The 20,000-nt window shown below is 43.4% G+C and overlaps 2 protein-coding genes across 6 annotated transcripts in view; both read right to left on the bottom strand.

Annotated features, from left to right (window-relative positions):
- MVD (mevalonate diphosphate decarboxylase) overlaps nucleotides 1–20,000 on the bottom strand; it is a 304,225-nt gene that overhangs the window by 156,421 nt on the left and 127,804 nt on the right. The gene's annotated exons all lie outside the window — the stretch shown is intronic.
- LOC137435255 (guanine nucleotide-binding protein G(s) subunit alpha) overlaps nucleotides 1–20,000 on the bottom strand; it is a 150,552-nt gene that overhangs the window by 78,592 nt on the left and 51,960 nt on the right. For 2 of the 4 annotated variants that reach the window (XM_068128867.2, XM_078784500.1), the window contains exons 2-3: nucleotides 136–208; nucleotides 1–31 (exon numbers count right to left, since the gene is read on the bottom strand). The exon at nucleotides 1–31 is cut by the window's left edge and continues 24 nt beyond it. In XM_068128867.2, the coding sequence (XP_067984968.2) occupies nucleotides 1–31; nucleotides 136–208 (104 nt within the window). Of the gene's footprint in view, nucleotides 32–135; nucleotides 209–295; nucleotides 682–20,000 lie in introns of those variants that run through there. The other 2 variants (XM_068128868.2, XM_078784501.1) reach the window with 2 other exon arrangements.

Raw genomic sequence — 20,000 nt, forward strand, 5'->3', positions numbered from 1 at the left:
CCGGATGTCCAGAATTTTATTCTTCTTCTCCCTGCGCAAACGGCGGAGATAAGCAACGTTGGTGATGTGTCCAAGCACCTCAATACGGACAAGTTAGAAATATAACCAACAGGTTTGAGGAATAAAGCTTCTTACTCAGCGTTGAAGCCGTTAACGTGTAGTATTCGCATCTGCTTCACGATGGTGCTCTTTCCGGACTCGCCCGCGCCTGCGACACACACACGCCACATACAGAGTTAAACGTACCCTCGATGTCGGTCATAGAAGCACCGGTCGGGTGGATGCGGGTGCGTACCGAGCAGCAGCAGGCGGTGCGTGGCGCGGTACAGCTGCTTCTCGCGCTGCAGCTCGCGCTCGATCCTGCGGTTCGTCTCGCGTTGCGCGCGCTCGCCGTCGCGCGCGTCGTCGCTGCGCCCGTCACCCAAGCAGCCGAGCGCAGAGCCGCCCATGGCGACGGGCAGGCGGGTGGGAAGGCAGTTCGCGATGTCGGCGGACGAGTAAGTCGACGGGAAAGCAAAGCGAGGGATGCGCTAGAGCAAAGCGGACGTGCGCCGGAGATTCAGGAACGGGGCCCGCGGGCGGGCCACCTCGCGCCCATGTTTGTTAGAGCGGTGCGAAGGCACCGGAAGCATGAAGCGTCACGCGCAAAGCGACTCGACGTCAGCACGTGTCCAGAACACTGACGTGGGAGAAGGGGAGGAGAAATGCTGTGTGTGGAGGGGAGAAAGGAAGGAAGATTTTGACTGGAGAGGATCGAATGAGGGAAGAAAAAAGAATGTTGGAAGGGGCGATGAGAAATGGGTTGGGAATACAGGGGGGTTGGGGAGGAAAGCGGGGTTGAGAATAAAATATGGTGGGGGAAAAATAGGGTGGGGGGAAAATAGGGTGAGGGGAAAATAGGGTGAGGGGAAAAATAGGGTGAGGGGAAAAATAGGGTGGGGGAAAAATAGGGTGGGGGAAAAATAGGGTGGGGGAAAAATAGGGTGGGGGAAAAATAGGGTGGGGGAAAAATAGGGTGGGGGAAAAATAGGGTGGGGGAAAAATAGGGTGGGGGAAAAATAGGGTGGGGGAAAAATAGGGTGGGGGAAAAATAGGGTGGGGGAAAAATAGGGTGGGGGAAAATAGGGTGGGGGAAAAATAGGGTGGGGGAAAATAGGGTGGGGGAAAATAGGGTGGGGGGAAAATAGGGCGGGGGAAAATATGGCGGGGGAAAAATAGGGTGGGGGAAAAAATAGGGTGGGGGAAAAAATAGGGTGGGGGGAAAAGGGTGGGGGAAAAATGGTGGGGGAAAAATGGTGGGGGAAAAAGGGTGGGGGAAAAAGGGTGGGGGAAAAAGGGTGGGGGGAAAAGGGTGGGGGAAAAAGGGTGGGGGGAAAAGGGTGGGGGGAAAAAGGGTGGGGGGAAAAGGGTGGGGGGGAAAAGGGTGGGGGGAAAAGGGTGGGGGAAAAAGGGTGGGGGAAAAAGGGTGGGGGAAAAAGGGAGTGGGGGAAGAAGGGGGTGGTGGTGGGAGGAAGGGGAAATTGGGGGGGGGGGGTGGGGGAGGGGAGGGAAAATGGGTGGCAGAGGAGGGAAATAGTGGGGGGGGGAGGAAAATAAGGGGGGGTGAGGGGAAAATAGATGGGGGGAGGGGAAATATGGGTGGAGGGGAAAATAGGGGGGGGGACAAAGATTATTTAGTGGAAGTAAGTGGGGGCAGGTGCTAACGATTATTCTGTGGGTTGAAGGGGCGGGGGGATTAGGCACCAAAAATGGTTCGGTGGCTGGGTGGTGCTGGGTGGTGGGTTTGTGGTGGCAAAGTCCATTTATTGTCAAGCATCAGCATCCACACCAACGGGTGGAAAAAAAAAAAGATCGGAAATATAATCAGGATGGAGGGTGCCACAGATGACTGGCCCACAGCAAAATAAAGAACGAGCGAGGGGCTTCAGGGGACATTGCAGACAAACAAGTGTTCCAGATGGCACCAACAATGCAAACTAGTGGACTCGGAAGGGCCTCCCGGGAATCCTGTGCTTGGTGTCGTGAACGGCATAGGCTAAATCTTTATCCAAGGAGACCATTGAAGGAATTCTAACCTTCCAGGCAATATATAAAGTCGTGAACTGGCAGATAAGTGCATCCGAGATTATGTGCCATATGATGAAGCAGCCTCCCACTGTCTACACCTGGATTTGGACCTCCAGCTTTCTGGTGGAAAGCCTGTTGGAACACCGACTCTAAAGGTACATTCTGATATGCACTGCAGAGCTCGGACACACCACCGGTAAGCCCCTCTGGAATGTACTAAAGGGTAAGAGAGCAAGGACAGACACAAAGGCTGAACAGGCAGAAGCAGGTTCTAGACAAGGAGATTCAAGAACTGCGGACCAACAACAATGATGAATCACCCAACCAAATCAAAATTTTGTGACGACACCACCTTCACCCAACCATACATGACTTGGATGTTGATACGGGACCATTCCACATTTCAGAAATGAGAGCTGGCATAAATGGGAAAGCACTAGGAGCAGATTTAATATCAGCAGGGATTATAAAAGTTGGTTGACCAGACATTGATCTTATGGACAGTAATTATTGGAGAAACATGACACTATTGTCTGTGCCAGGAAAAGTCTTCAACATGATACTGCTATTGAGATTAAAGAATGATTGGACAAGGAACCTCGAGAGGAGCAAGCAGGGTTCAAGAAATCAAGATCATGCATCGGCTAAATCTTTATCCGAGGAGATCAGTGAAGGAATCCTAACCTTCCAGGCAAATATAAAAGTCAATCTCATCGACTTCGAAAAGGATAGCACAGATAGGAAATCGGTATTGAGGACACTACGACATTATTGTATCCCAGAAAAGTTTGTGCGGACGTTTGAGAATACAGTCACGTGAAAAAGTAAGTACACCCCATGTAAAGTTTTGACTTTTTCAACATATTTCAACATACAGCTATTTGATCTTCATTTCAACAATATTGACAGATAAAGGTGATATAATATAACAAATACAATGAAACATTTACATTTTGTAGTCCATTGTATAATTAAAATAAACATAAATGCAAATTTCGCATGTGGAAAAAGTAAGTACACCCTTGGCTCCAATAGGTGGTATTGCCCCCTTGGGCAGAAACAACCTGAAGTAGGCGTTTCTTATAACTGTCTACCAGTCTCTGACATCGACTGGGAGAAATTTTTGCCCCCTCCTCCATGCAGAATTATTTCAGCTGTGTGATGTTTGAGGGGTTTCTTGCATGCACAGCTCATTTCAAATCCCCCCACAACATCTCGATGGGATTTAGATCCGGGCTTTGACTTGGCCATTCCAGAACCCCCATTTCTTTCTTTTCAGACATTCCTTGGTGGATTTACTGGTATGTTTAGAGTCATTGTCATGTTGCAAGGTCCACCTTCGGTTGAGCTTCAATTTTCCGACAGATGGCCTCACATTATCCTCAAGCACCCTCTGGTACAATGAAGAATTCATAGTGGATTCTATGATGGTGAGCTGCCCAGGCCCTGATGCAGCAAAGCTGCCCCAAACCATAATATTTCCACGACCATGCTTTACAGTTGGTATCAGGTTCTTGTGGTCAAATGCTGTCTTTGGTTTCGCCAAACATGTCTTCTGGTACTGTGGCCAAATAGCTTTACCTTTGACTCATCTGTCCAGATCATATTGTTCCAGAAGTGCTGATCTTTGCCGAGGTGTTCATTGGCAAACTTTAGTCTTGCCCTGATGTTCTTTCTGGACAGCAAAGGTTTCCTCCTGGCACACCTCCCATGTAGATAAAATTTGTGCAGCCTCTTTCTAATGGTAGACTTGTGTACTTTGACATCAACAGTGGCAAGAGCTACCTGTAGGTCCCGTGATGACATTCTGGGGTTCTTAGACTTCTTTCAGCATCTTGTGGTCTGCTCTCGGGCTGAACTTGCTGGGGCGGCCTGGCGTGAACAGGTTGGCAGTTCTTTGGAATCTTCTCCACTTGTGGATGATCTTCCGGACAGTCGAATGATTGATTTCAAATTGTTTGGAGATCTTTTTAAATCTCTTCCCAGACTCGTAGGCATCTATAACCTTCTTTCTGAAGGCCTCAGAGAGCTCTTTTGATCTAGGCATGGTGACGCCGCACGCTTCAACCATAAAGAGGAAACCAAACTAAATGTCGGAGGTTTAAATGAGACAGGTTCCTCCAAGACCCTCTCTAACGATGTTCTAATCATTTGCACCTGAGCTGGTGCACCTGATTCTAATTTTAGGTATTTGAAGTAGTGATAAATGTTGGGGTGTACTTACTTTTTCCACATGCGAAATTTGCATTTATGTTTATTTAAATTATACAATGGACTACAAAATGTAAATGTTTCATAACATTTGTTATATTATATCGTGTTTATCTATCAATATTGTTGAAATGAAGATCAAATAGCTGTATGTTGAAATATGTTGAAAAAGTCAAAACTTTACATGGGGTGTACTTACTTTTTCACGTGACTGTATGCATGATGGCATGGAAAGCTGTGTTAAGACGGAAGATGGAGCTACAGAATGGTTGAAGAGCTTGACAAATGCAAGTGAGGGATGTAGGCTGTCCCCAATGCTAATCAATATTGGAATAGAATACACAGTGCTCTCAGGGAAACTTAATTGGGCCTGTGATGGAATAGACTGAAGCACCGAGAAGACCTTGATTTTCCAGATATTGCTCTCATCAAATGACATGCAAATAATACTGATGCCAAATCTAAGAAGGGGAACAAGTATACAACAACAACAACAACATGCATTTTAAAGGCCATTTTCCCTGCTAGAGCGGGGGTTAGCCTTGCGGTCCCCATGACAATCTTCTCCATTTTGCCCTATTTTCTGCATCTCTCCTTGTTAACCCCCTTGCCCGCATTTCTTCTTCCACCATCTTTAGCCAAGTCTTTCTCGGTCTTCCCCGTCCTCTGCTTCCTTCTACATTCATTTCCATCACTCTTCTCAACCAGTCACTTTCATCCCTCCTCAACACATGACCAAACCATCTCAACCTGTTCCTCTTCACAGCATCAATCACAGGCTCTATTCCCATCATGTTTCGCAATTCATCATTTGTCTTCCTCTCTCTCAACGACACTCCGCACATCCGTCGAACCATTCGCATTTCCACCCTTTCCAACCTTCGTTGCTGCTCTACGTTCATTACCCATGTCTCGCTCCCATAAATCATAACACTTCTCACACATGCAGCATACACCTTTCCCTTCAGCTTCAACAACACTCCCCTCATCATCAGCACGCCACTCAGTTCCCGAAACTTCTTCCATGCACATCTCACTCGAGCAACCGTTGCCGAGTCTGATCCACCTTCTCCATTCAGCATGTCTCCGAGGTAGCAAAATGTTTTCACACCTTCCAGCTTCACGCCGTCTCCAAGATCCAACTCAACATCTCCTCCATCTGCAGCTCCCTCTGTGCACACCTTACACTTGAATGTAGCTGCCACACTGGTTAATGACCCTCTCAGACCACTACATTTTTGATGAACCCACTCAGCGCACATTGTACATTGAATGGAGTTCACTCCGACACCCTTCCTACACACAGCACAGGGCCACTTCCCAGTTCTTTCCACCTCACCACATGCTTTACCACTTGCCATCACCTTCGTCTTTCCGATATTCACCTTCAGACCTTTTGTCTCCATACATTCCTTCCACGTGTTCATCTTTTCCTTCAGTACATCCATACTTTCCGCAATCAACACCAGATCATCTGCATACAACAACTCCCACGGTATACCCTCCTTTACGTTCTGAGCCAGCACCTCCATCACAGCTACAAATAGTAGTGGACTTAGTACAGACCCCTGATGCACTCCCACCTTCACCTCAAACTCACCACTCTTCCCGTCCTTCGTCCTTACAGCTGTGCGCGCTCTTTTGTACATTGCCATCACTACTCTGATCAACCATTCCTCCACTCCTAACTTCCTCAATGCCCATGTCAATACTTTGCGTGGTACCCTATCGAATGCTTTCTCCAGATCAACAAACCCAAGAAACAACTTCTTCCTCTTCTCCATGTACTTCTCCTGCAACTGCCTCACAATGAAAAGCGCGTCTGTCGTTCCTCTTCCTGGCATGAATCCAAACTGAATTTCGTCGATCTTCACTTTCTTCCTTATCCTCCTCTCCAACACCCTTTCCAATACCTTCATTCCATGCTCCAATAACTTTATCGCTCGGTACGAGCCACACTCCAGAGGGTCACCTTTCCCCTTGTATAGAGGGACGAGGGTACTCGGTTCCCAATCCACTGGAATGCGGCCTTCTTTCACCACCAGATTACAGATCTCTGTCATTCTCTTCACACCCCAACTTCCTGCTGCCTTCAACATATCTCCCACAACTCCCGTCGGCCCTCCCGCTTTTCCACTCTTCATTGCTTTTATCGCTTCAACTTCCTTCTCAGTTATCTTCTTCTCTGCCACATGGATTCAAGGGGAACAAGTATCCACCTGAAAAATCAATACTGAAGATAGGCCCTCAACATTATAATATAGACCACAGTAGAAAAAGTAGCCACATTCACCTATCTGGGAGTACAGTTGATTGAAGATGGAATTGGGGAAGATGAAGTCAGAACTCAGATTGCCAAAGCTACATCACTTCCCAAATTGGAAAAACGAAAGATTTAGCACAAGGACTAAGATCCAGCTTGAGATAGCAATGTCGTATATGTGATGTTGTATGGAGAAGAGACATGGCCTGTTGTGAAGAAAACAACATGGATTCCAGGAGCCTCCAGAAAGTCGTGAGAATAACCTGGCAAATGAGCTGTTTAAGGAAACTGCCAAAAGCACGGATTTAAGGAAACTGACAAAACAGAAACCTGCAAGTGGGCTTTTGAAAGATGACGACTGAGGTGGTTTGGACCAATGCTAAGAATGGAACGAACCAGTCTCGCAAGACAAGCCATTGACTGGAAACCAACAGGGAACATAAAGCTGGGAAGACCGAGAATGATGTGGAAATGAAGACTCCCAACGACTTGAAGCCAATGGACATTAAATGGGTGAGACAAATCATATCTCCACCTGATGCAAAAGGATGGTGGTTGGTGGTGGTAGCATCAGTAGCAGTGGTAGGAGTAGTAGTGCGAATTTGAAGCAAAGACGAACACATTAGCAACAGTAGCTTTGCGACCAAAGCAACAAGCAATAAAATCTGTGAATGTGATGATGGCATTTCCTTAAAGGGGAACCCAAATAATCAGACCACCTCGACGCTAATCTATCCCTTGATACCCTACAAAATAGATATGACGAGTCTTTTTCTGATTTCCCATTTATGAAGTGGGTACATTTTGCGATTAAAAATCGAAATGTTCTTCACGATTAGCCGTGATGTTGCACCAGGAAGGCGACTGCCACTTCTGTATTGTTTATGGAGTACAATTGAACTAGAGTCCCTGTATAAAGAGAGTTGCGCCATGCGCTGACCCGAGATTTCTGGTCACGTGATTTCGTGGCGCCATTTTGTGTTTAACTTCACCGTGCGTGAACGTCAGCTTGGTACGGGAATGTTGTTTATTGCCAAACAAAATGACTGGTTGTTCTGCTTTTGGTTGTTCAAACCAATCTGGGAAATATAAGATGTATAGATTTCCAAGTGATAAAGTCAGAAGACAAATTTGGGAAGCGAAAGTCAGATGAAAGAGCTGGAAAGCGATCGACTCCTCGAGACTCTGCCAGGTAGGCCCACGCCGCTTGATGATCGATGTTCAAAAGCAATTCTATCTGCTCGGTTTTTTTTTGGTTGTCTGTCTGTTGAAAACCCTTTTAAAGGGAAGTGATTTGTGTTTGTTTATAATCTTCAAGGAGCTGACCAAAAATGCATTTCCGTGGGAAGAACCCTGCTCAATTTTTTCCGGATAGTCCTAGCGGACCGCATATTGTCATTGATTGATGAAATGTCCCGGTACAGTGACATTGCCTGGTCTGCGGTTGGGTAGTCTGCGGGCAATGTCACTGTACTTTTTCAGAGGGAATTAATTTTGATTTTATAGGGGTGGGAAACCCATGGTCCGTTTTGTTTTCAGTTGTCTGTCCGTCCATTCAAAACTTAATCCGAGGCAAGTTATTTTTTTGGTTTAAAATCTTTAGCCTAATCGGCAATCATAAAAGCAATTTTAGGGGGGAACCTGCTCAATTTTTTTTGCGGGTTGTGCAGCCATCCATATGTCCAAAATTTGACGAGTTATTGTTTGCTTTGTACAGTGCTCATGCGTCTTGTGGCATATTTGCTCAAATATTTCCCACCCCGGGATTTATGGCCAAATTGTAGTGATGGAAGATTTTGCACATTGGACAATCCCTATATATTTAACCTGGTGACAGCTATCGTTCCCAAAACATACAATATTTCTCGGTGATTAATGCAGTAAAACAGGTGTATTTGTGTACCCACATTTAAAACTGGCTCAACTTTCAAAAGCTGTTATCCCTGTTTGATATCAATATACATGTGGTCGATAGAGCTAGCGATTTGTCTGGCCATCTTCCGGAAGATTGTCCATGTGATTTTCTGTTGTGGAAGTACTAGTACATGACAGCTCATTAAAATTAAACTGTGTTGTGTTAGAATAAAAATTTCAATAAATAAATACATCAAGGACACTCATTGTATGATTGCAGGAACATTTCGATGTGAATCAGTTTGAGAGGGGGCGAGCTGATGACAAAAAGAGGTTGAAGTGCTCTGCAGTTCCAACAATATTTAGCTACCGGAAACCCGTGAAGCTGCGCAACTCCCCCAATAAGCGTGGACCGTCCAGAACTGAGAGACTACATCTACCAAACTTGTCCGACCACACCTACTCCACTCATGAACGTATTGACTCCTCAAATGAATCTCAATGTAAGAATTGTTTTATTTATTACAAAATCATGGCAGGACATGTTCAATCAATGACATATTTTAAACGATTAAAAAATGACAGGCATGTGCTTGTCTATATTTGTATAGCTCTTTGAACTATAATTGTACGTTCAGATTATGATGACTATCTTCCTGTTGCCATTTTCTTTTTACATTATTCTAAATATTTTGCAAAATTAAATTGTAAAAAAATTGTGTTATATTTAACGTTAAGTATAAAATTATCACTTGTGAGGAGTGAACGGAGTAGTGATGAGTCTCACTTGTGAGGAATGAACGGAGCAGTGATGAGTCACTTGTGAGGAGTGAACGGAGTAGTGATGGTGTCTCACTTGTGAGGAGTGAACAGAGTAGTGATGAGTCTCACTTGTGAGGAGTGAACGGAGTAGTGATGAGTCTCACTTGTGAGGAGTGAACGGAGTAGTGATGAGTTTCACTTGTGAGGAGTGAACGTAGTGGGATGAAGTGTTGGTCTGGTCAGAGTGTTGTATTACGGGCAGAGTTTTCTTACGGTCTGAATGTATGAATCATGTTCTGTACTGAATGTATGAACCAAGTTTTGTACTGAATGTTTACTGTGTTGGCCTCATCGTGTTCCTGGTGAAATTAAACAAGTGATGGTGAATACGACCGTCTTATCTGTGCTTTTCCATATCTGTTCGACTAGACGAACCGTGCACACTGCAGGTATTTTTTAAAGTTTTTTTCTCTGTTTAATTACGGCTTGGCGCAGTCGAAAATTAAGTGTTAATTAAGTCGCCAGCTATGAAACATATTAATCGATCAGGCAATATCCATCAGAGTTCTGGGCAAGGGTGTAGTAATAAATGAACGTTTCAATCTTACTAGATGCCGATGACGTTTTCCTTATGTCAGAGACAGAAGCTGACTTGCAGCTTGTTAAATCATTACAATGGAAATTGAATATAAATGTCGATAAAACTAAAGTTGTACACTATAGAAATATGGCAATACCACGTACAGAATTTGTTTTAAGTGTGTTAGACTATATGTCGGCTGGAAGTCCTACACCGGAATTGCTCTCGGCACCCTTTAAAAAATATTGGATATGCCCACACTCCTTTCTAAAAGTTATTAAAATTCAGAGAACGACAGCATTGGTTTGTCTTACTTATAATGTTAGCTCTTATATGCAGTGTTGGCTTGTAATATGCATTGCCATACCACTTTTAATATCACCACACAGCTCTTTTTCATGGCAATAGCTGAGTTTTTGACAAAACAAATATCACCTGTATGTAATAATAAGACTAAATATGTGTAGTAAATTTTTTTTTAGCAGGTTTAGAATATATCACCCCATATCGCGACTGTACATGTATATCTAATCCGACACACTTAGACACAAAATGGCGTCCAAATTTGAGTTGACACAACTCTCTATATACAGGGACTCTAAATTGAACTCAAATGGCGAATAATTTTCGAATTTCTACAAAAATGCCTCGTAGATGAATCCTTGGTGGTTGTAATGCAAACCGAGATGGTTTTATTCTACACCAAATGGCCGAAAGATCCAAGGATTGCCAGAAATTGGACAAGGATTTTTCCGAAATACCAGGGTGTGGATCGGGCCTTCAAAATGTTTGCTTTTGTACTTGGAGCATTTTACAGAGCACGGTTATGAGATAACAGAGATGGCTAGATCTTGTGGTTATATCCACCACAATTGAGAGAGGATTCCATTCCCACGATTAAGCGGAAGAAACAACCGTCGCTTGAAACTATCACCATTTCTACCGAGCTACCAGCATATGGACACGGGCAATTTGAGTGGTGAATCAAACACCTGTGTTGGTCTGCCGGCAACCGATCTCACCTGATGAGACGTCCTGACGAACATTACCGCCACCTTGCCTCTCGCATCTGAAGAGCTAAAAAACCCCAGCTAACAATACGCACGACCACCTCACACCCTCCCACCATCCCCTCACAATCCCCCGTCAACAGTCACCCTAGCTAACAATACCCATGACCGCCTTACCCTCCCTCCCCCACCCTGTCACAATCCCCCATCAACTATCACCCTAGCTGACAATACCTATGACACCAACCCCTCCTACCCTTTCCACCATCCCCTCACAATCCCCCGTCAACCATCACCCTAGCTGACAATACCCATGACCACCCCACCCCCTTCACCATCCCCCCACAATCCCCCTTCAACCGTCACCCTAGCTAACAATACGCACTGCCACCCCACACCCTCACCCCCTCCACCATCTGACACCCTAGCTAAAAATGCCCATGACTATCCCACTCCCCTTTTCCCCCATACCCAACAACCGTCGCCCTAGTTGACAATACCCACGACTACACTGCCCCCTCTCCACCATCCGCCCACAATCCCCCATCAACCATCACCCCCACAATACCCACCACCATCCCACACGGACATCCTGCCAAACTTTATCTTTCAATTAATTTTCATTTTGAAGGAGAGGAGATGGAATGTAATGCTATTCCTGTTCCGTGTTTTGTGAAATAATATACATGCTCTTGCCACTTCAGTGGGATTGTGTGAGATCTCGTCAGAGTACGCCACAGCATAGGCCTGACAGATAAGGCAGTTATCTTACACCACCCCACACCCCATCTCAATCCCTCATCACCCATCACCTCCACAATACCCACCACCATCCCCCATACACCCCCCACCCATTCCACAATCCCCCATCAACCGTGTGCCTGGGCGGTGTAGGTGTTGAGTCCGTTCCATGTAGTGTCCGTGCCGTATTTATTTTGCAGTTAAATATAACTGATTATATTTATCAATAAATACAAAATCCCTGATAAACCATGAATTGAATGGAAAAAAAGCCTACCAATCTGTAGTGAACATTCGACCAGCGTTTTCATTTGCACGACCAACACTGCGATCTTCACGAACACCATCTTTGACTGACTCGCTCTCAGGGCTTGAAACTATACGGATCCACAATTCCCACAAAGCGTTTTCACAACTAATTTTGTCTTCAATAGTTTCTTCAAAATCCTACTGATCAGTTTCAACATACCGAGAACCTTCAGAGTTGCTCATGATGGAGCAATCAGTATCGGAATCAGAGCTCAGAATACAGCGTTTCTCTATGTAAAAATGCCATTTGGATTAAGGCGAGTTCATAATGTGACATCACTGGCAAAATTGAAAATCGGATATTTTTGACACTTTCTGGCAACAAAATGAAAAAATAAAAATAAAAAACCCCTTCAAATTAGACCGCGATTATGTTCACTGGTTTTCAGTAAAAACAAGACCGAAAGTCTAACAGCGGAGTCGCCGGGCTTGTTTAATACTTCAGTTGAAGAGGATAGTATGACTTGGGTGGAGATACACAACAACAACAACAGGCATTTTAAGGCCATTTTCCCTGCTAGAGCAGGGGTTAGCCTCATACCAGTTAGCAAATAATGTACCACTGGAGATACCAGTTAGCAAATAATGTGAGTATTAAATTATTTTAAAGTACTCCAAGTCTCTAAGCTGTCTGTCACCATGGAAGTGAAGAGATTGCATTGAGACACTGGTTTATTCTATACGTTGGTCAGTTAGTCAACGCTATCAAAGTGACCTCAGCACCATCCTGACACACACCACTGTGTTACGGAATGAGGTGTTTTACGGCGGCCGGAGTGCAAATCCTGCTACCAACCTCCTTGAGAGAGGACCCAGTGAGTTGGTACTCATTTTGCCGACCTTGGAAGGATGACAGGCTGAGTGAACCTCACCTGGTATTAATTCAACAGCTGACCAGGATTCAAACTCAGGACCCGAGGATCCCAAGCCCTCCACCCTAACTGTTAAGCCAATACCAGGCTTAGGGTGGTTGGAGGCAGTCATAAGAAATGCTTAAATGTTTGAAGAGCCCTTAATCAAAGCATTAATTATATATGATCTGGGGGGCATGCACCATCTTATATCATCACCCTGTTACCCCCAATCATCAAGTGTGATAATTTCCCCCCACCAGGTATATGACATAATATACAGTCGTGGCCAAAAATATTGGCACACTTGCAATTAAAAAAAAAAAAATGAACCATGTCTTCCAGAAATTTTTTGAAAATAAAATATCTTTTGGTATCCAAATATGTATTTCTTTGGTTTGCAGTGGAACAAAACAGAATAAACTGAACAAATTACCAAATCTTAGCTTATTCCACACAGAAATCCTAAATACCCCGGACAAAATTATTGGCACCTTTTATGAGTTTAGAAATAATTGTATTTCAAGCAGGTTATTCTCCTTTACTTTGGAATTTAACTCACCTATGGTGAGTTGCAGGTTCCTGCAAGATAAAAATCACTCATTCAACCAGTTTGAATAGAGAAAAGGAGTCATTCTGCTGTTTTGTGTCACTGTGTGTACCGCAATGACCATGGAGAAAAGAAAGAAAACCAGAGAATTGTCTGAAGAGGTCAGACACAAGATTGTAACCAAGCATGGACAATCTCAAGGCTACAAAGTCCATCTCCAGAGACCTTGATGTTCCTGTGTCAACCGTACGCAATGTTATCAGGACGTTTAAGGCCCAATGGCACTGTAGCCAACCTCCCTGGATGTGGCCGCAAAAGAAGACTAGATCGAAGATTGCAGCGAAGGATTGTTTGAATGGTGGAGAAAGCACCTCGATCAATTGCCAAACAGATTCAAGCTGACCTTCAGACACAAGGTATGACAGTTTCAACTCGCACCATACGTTGCCAACTCAATGAAAGGGGGTTCTATGGTAGGAGTCCCAGGAGGCCCCACTCCCGAGAGAGAGACATAAGAAGGCCCGACTGGAGTTTGCCAAAACGCACCTGAACAAGCCAAAATCCTTATGGGAGAATGTCCTGTGGACAGATGAGACTAAATTAGAGCTTTTTGGTAAAGCACATCATCTCTATGTTTACAGAAAACAAAATGAAGCCTTCAAAGAAAAGAACACCTTCCCTCCAGTCAAACATGGATGAGGTTCAGTGATGTTTTGGGGTTGCAGTGCTGCCTCTGGCACTGGGTACCTTGAATGTGTGCATGGCATCATGAAATCAGGAGATTACCAAGGCATTTTGGAGGGCAATGTTCAACCCAGTGTCAGAAAGCTGGGTCTCTGTCGAAGGTCATGGGTCTTGCAGCAGGACAATGATCCCAAACACTTCAAAAAACACCCTGAAATGGTTCCAGACAAAATGCTAGACTGTTCTGAAGTGGCCAGCAATGAGTCCAGATCTAAATCTCATTGAACACCCGTGGGTTGATCTGAAAACGGCAGTTGGGAGAAGGCACCCATCAAATCTGGAAGAACTGGAGCAGTTTGCACAATAAGAGAAGGCCAAACTGCCATTAAATAGGTGTAGGAAGCTCATTCATGGCTATAGGAAGCATTTGACTGCAGTTATTTTGTCCAAAGACTGTGCTACCAAATAATACGTCCAGGGTGTCAATAATGTTGCCAATGCCATTTCCTTTTATTTTCTGATTTAAAAGGATATATTAAGTTCTGAATCAAAAACAAAGGTTCTCTAATATTAACAGTGAAATAAAGAATTGCAGAGACCAAATACTTTTGTCAATTTCAACTTATTTTTAGAGAAAATTGTGAGTTATTTGAAAAAAGTGAAAGGGTGCCAATATTTTTTGGCCACGACTGTATGAACGTTCCCCAAAGGGTGTTGAAAGAAACATAACTGATAAAGCCAAACAGCATTACATTCTACCTTTCAGAAGCGTATTTGTCGGCTATAAAAATAACCCAATATGTAGGATAAATATGTGAGGGACATACATATATACATACATACGGAGAGACAAATGTTGTAAACACAGTAACCAAACATCTACACCGTACAAAATAGTTTGTTTAATCACGAATTTGCCAGGTCTAAAAGCCTCTTTGCAAGTTTGAAGAAGAGGAAGAAGCGCTAACGTATGGTTTATTCACACAGCGGTTTGAACGGAAACATTCTACGACAGTAGAAAGTCTGTAGAAGGACACGGAACGAGCATACAAAATTATATATACAGTAGTGATATTTTGCGAAGCAATATAAAAAAATATAAAACTACACAGAAGGAGCTTACAAACAACAACCACAGCCACGATAACAATCGAGTGTTATAAAAGATCCTTATTTTCACGCGTTTTACTTCATATGTTTCACATGTTTGTTTGTGTTTCACACAATAAAAAAGGTAAAGGGAGAGCATGCAGATTGTGATACATGACAGGCTCAACGATATGTCTGGCCTGAACGTTATAGGAATCAAAATGGCGGTGTGTGGAGTCAGCCGTCATACCGCAGTAAAGACATCACATCACCCCTGTCATGTGACCAGATCCTCAGCTCTGATTGGTGTACGTTTGAGGGGACATACATACATACATACGGACAGACAAACACTGTTCTAGATGGCTTTGCCCTATGGGCTACGCTGTAAAAATTGTGTTTCGGTTCCCCTTTAAGCAACCCTGGCGGAGAGATTGACCCATCTCCTCTGCATGAGTCCCTCTGCATGAGCACAGTCCCACTGCCGTGCTGGTAAGTGTCGCTCATGTGAGGTCCCATCGCCGGTAGGCGTCGCGCAGGTGCGGTCACACGATGCCGCCAGCAGGCGTTGTAGGGGTGCAGTTCCAGGGCCCAGTTGGTAGGTGTTGTGGAGGTGCAGTGTGCGGTATGAAAGGCTTTGTTGAGGAACTGCAGTATGGGGGTACACAGGCGTCCATGTTGGGGCGAGTGGCAGTCTGGGGGCACAGGTGTGCTCACAGTGGGATGGGCAGCGGTATGGGGGGAATTTTCCACAAAGGGTTATGCACGGTTCATAATAAACGTACAATCAGCTCAGTACGAGAACAGAATGATTGCATCTTCAACTAGAACAGCACTCAGTAAAGCACATAACTCCACCAGGCTGAACTGTTTATGTTGTGTATCCCACTGACAGGCCAGATTGGCATCCAGACCTTAACCAGATCTCGGCTTGTTTTTGTCACCAAGCAACTCGTCCACCAAGTTTCATTCAAATCCATCCATAACTGCAAGATATCATGCTATATATTGTTTTGCCCCAAGTCTCAATAGTGAAGAATCACCTAAAAAATAAAATTTGAATCGTATCTAGATCCTGATCTTCACCAAATTCTAATCAATTGGTCCTTGTCACACACCCAACCTGTCCACCAAGTTTCGTCCAGGTCCATCCACAACTTTTGACATATCCTGCTCACAGAAAAACAGACAGATAAATCAGATGTGAAACCATAACCTCTGTCCACCTTTGGTGGCGGAGGTAACAAGAATGCTAGTGCAGCAGACCGTTTCCTGCAAGTTGGACATTTAGATGTTATTGATTTCTGCAAATCACTCAGGATTTGTATTACAACTTAAACAAAACCAACATTAGTTCATCTCATCTCAACATATGCACTACAAATCCACAAAATACTTGATAATTGAGGAATGGTAAGCATACATCCATGAAGGCGATTTCCAATATCTTGTGAAAATGACAAGCATCTTCTTGTTACTTTTTGCAGTTGTAAATATTCACACGATTCAGGAAAAAGAAAAACCATTGCAGATAAAACTGAAATCAAGTTTTGAAGTTTTAGCTTTGGATCAATCATGAAATCTTCATGAGTCATGGCTCGGTACATTCACAACCAAAACAAATAAAAAATTTGTCAGCTGACTACTTCAAGCCCACAAATGGACTGCCACCATTTCTGCCCAATTGGACTTCTTTTAGCATTGAAGAGTAAAAATGCACCACCTAAAGAAGAAAATGATGGCTCGTTAACAAACTTTCGGACAACCACCTCCTAACCCCTCAAAAGACAAATTACTTTCAAAATGCTTTCATAACGAAAATAAACTATTATTCTAGCTGGTAAGATGTACTTGGTCAAATGCTTATCCCACTTAACAGTTCACGTATGGAAAAACTTGCTCAGCAAAAGTAGCCTTTGTGGTTGCTTTGCAGGAAAAAACTAGAACGGCACTCGGTAGAGAACATAACTCTGCCAGTTTGAACAGTTTATGTTTTGCATCTCACCGACAGACTGGATCTGGTTTCGGACCTGAACCCAAATCAAATCGGCTTGTTCTTTTTTTATTTGTATGTTGAAGGCTCCAGGCACGGACTATAGCACTCATCAAGGCCAGGCCTTAAATAAAAGAGAAGCAAAGTGTATGATGAAAACTGTATGATGTTTGTTTGCGAGAAAGAGAGATAAAGCTATCCCGGTAAGCTTTAGTTTGAATGAGACAGAGGAAGACCAGCAATCCTGACAAGGAAAGTGTAAGATGGTTCTCAGCACTAATTGAATGCTCCCAAGTCAGAACGGTAGTACAACCCTGGCCGATTGCTGGCTACAACATACAACCTAAAGTTGGCACCTAAACTACTCATCCCCCAAGTTTAGTCATAACTCGTCCACACCTTTTTCTTTTTTAATATTGTGATATATAATATATATATATATATATATAAATAAATAAATAAATAAATAAATATATATATATATATAAATATATATATATATATAAATATATATATATATATATATATAATACATATACATACATAATATATATATACATACACATATATAATATATATATACATACATATATATATATACATACATATATATATACATATATATATATATATATATACATACATATATATATATATATATATATATATATACGTACATATATATATATATATATATATATATATATATATACATATATATATATATATATATAGACATATATATATATAATATATATATATACATATATACATATATATATATATATATACATATATATATACATATATATATATACATATATACATATATATATATATATATACATATATATATACATATATATATATACATATATATATATACATATATATATATACATATATATATATACATATATATATATACATATATATATATACATATATATATATACATATATATATATATATATATATATATATATATATATATATATATATATATATATATATATATATATATATATATACATATATATATATATATATATACATATATATATACATATATTTATATATATATATATATATATATATATATATATATATATATATATATATATATATATATATATATTGTAAATAATCACTTGTGATATCCCATGAATCCCATGACATTAAAGGTTAAAGGTTGCACCCTTAGTTAGTCCACAAGCAACACGTAGGCCATCATAGGAACTCAGTTATTTCCTTATTATGTGTTTTAGTTAAGGCCGTGTTTCCAATAGTTGAATCTGCGTTGCATCAATTAAATAAGAATAGGTCCCCAATGCATTCCGGCCATTTTGCGACCTCCCTCTCCAAGCGACGCCATTACGCGCCCCTACAGACGGTGCCTTATGTCCCTCCCAATTCTGTTACGCGCCTTGGTTAGCGTTCGCTGCCTTAGCGCCGCCATTAACCATGCGGTCGGCCCGAGGAAAAAGGGGGCGGGACGCCAAGAACAAGGTGTGGCCTGTCAAAGTCATCATGGCGTGGCCGGTAAGCCCTCGCCAACCAACCAGGGTTGAGGTGAGCTCGCTGGCGGGCGTGGCCTTTATGAAGCACGTAGTGATCTTGGCGTACGATATAAAAGCGCGAGCGCAAAGCCCTTTGACGGACTCGCTGGGGAACGCGCACTGCGCAAGGACTTGAGGACTGCGCACGCTGGCAAACGGACTCCTTTCCAAGGACTGCGCGGAGACGGCTGATTATGAACGAACTTGTTGGGAGAGCGCATTGTACAAGAGCTCGATTACAAAAGGCGCTTTACTAAAGGACACGAGCCTTCCCCCGCGCCATAAGTAATGTCCGGTCGCGCGCCAACGATACGCAGAGCTGCCTGCCGGGTTTCGCCCGCGGAACCGGAGCCTGGACGGGGGTCGACTGGAGCCTGGACCTTCCACCGGGACCTTCCACCCTACCAGCTGCAATCCCGTGTGAGTGTGTATGTTTGTCCGGGGTTGTAAGTTAAGACTGTATAGTTAAGCCTGCCCTGTGTCCTGCTTCTTCCTCTTCCTTTCTTGTACATCCTTTTGTTTCCTCTTTTCTTGTATATTTGGAATAAACCAATATTTGTTCTTCCTACCTTCTGGTTTCCTCTTATCCGATCGCTTTAGTCTTTTCTCGATTGAGTACATGTGGCACGATTTCGGAACCGCTATAATCGGGTTAGTCTTTGTTAACGGCCTGAGTCGCGGCTCGCTTCGCTCGGCGTGTCCATTAACGCCGCGGCTCAGGCGGGGCTCATTTCCTCGCTTCCCGGAAGGCGCTGGTAATTAGGTAATAGGAACAATTTGGCCTACCACCCTATTCAGCGCTGACCGGAAGTGACGTAATAGCTCCAGGACTCGGGACGGCCAGCTTAAAGGACAAGGGGATTAACCCCCCCTTGATAAGGGGAGCGCCGACCCCCGAATCCATAACAATATATATATATTGTTGCGGTTTTTAGAACCCTCCACTTGGTAAATTTTTGTAAATGTTCCCTTATAAATAATCCCCTGTAAATACCCCCATTTGTCTAACGTTAAAGATCGCACCCATAGCTAGTCCACGAGCAACACGTAGCACACCTTAGGATCTCTATAGATATCTCATTAGTATGTGTGTAATTAAGGCTGTGTTCCCAATAGTTTGAATCTACGTTGCATCAATCAAATAAGAATAGGCCCCAATCTTTTCAATGGCAGTAAGAGTGCTTTTCTACGACTCGTGCAAACGCCATCACGCGCTTGGTCCTCTGGAGGAAAAAGGGGGAGGAGTACGTGGGCGCCAAGAACAAGGCGTGGCCCTGTCAACATCTCGTCGAGGGGCGGGACCGGTAAGCTCTTGGAGCCAACCAGGGCCGAGGCAAGCTCACCATTGGGCATGTCCTGGGAGCCGGCGGCCTGATCTAACAACGCCCAATAAAAGCGGCGGAGAGGGACTGCTTCACGAGATGAGCACGACGGCGACACCAGAGGTTCGAGCAAGAGGAGAGAAGCGCGGTGTCGA

This window comes from Myxine glutinosa, chromosome 9 (assembly GCF_964187855.1).
Source record: "Myxine glutinosa chromosome 9, kmMyxGlut1.1, whole genome shotgun sequence".
NCBI lineage: Eukaryota > Metazoa > Chordata > Myxini > Myxiniformes > Myxinidae > Myxine > Myxine glutinosa.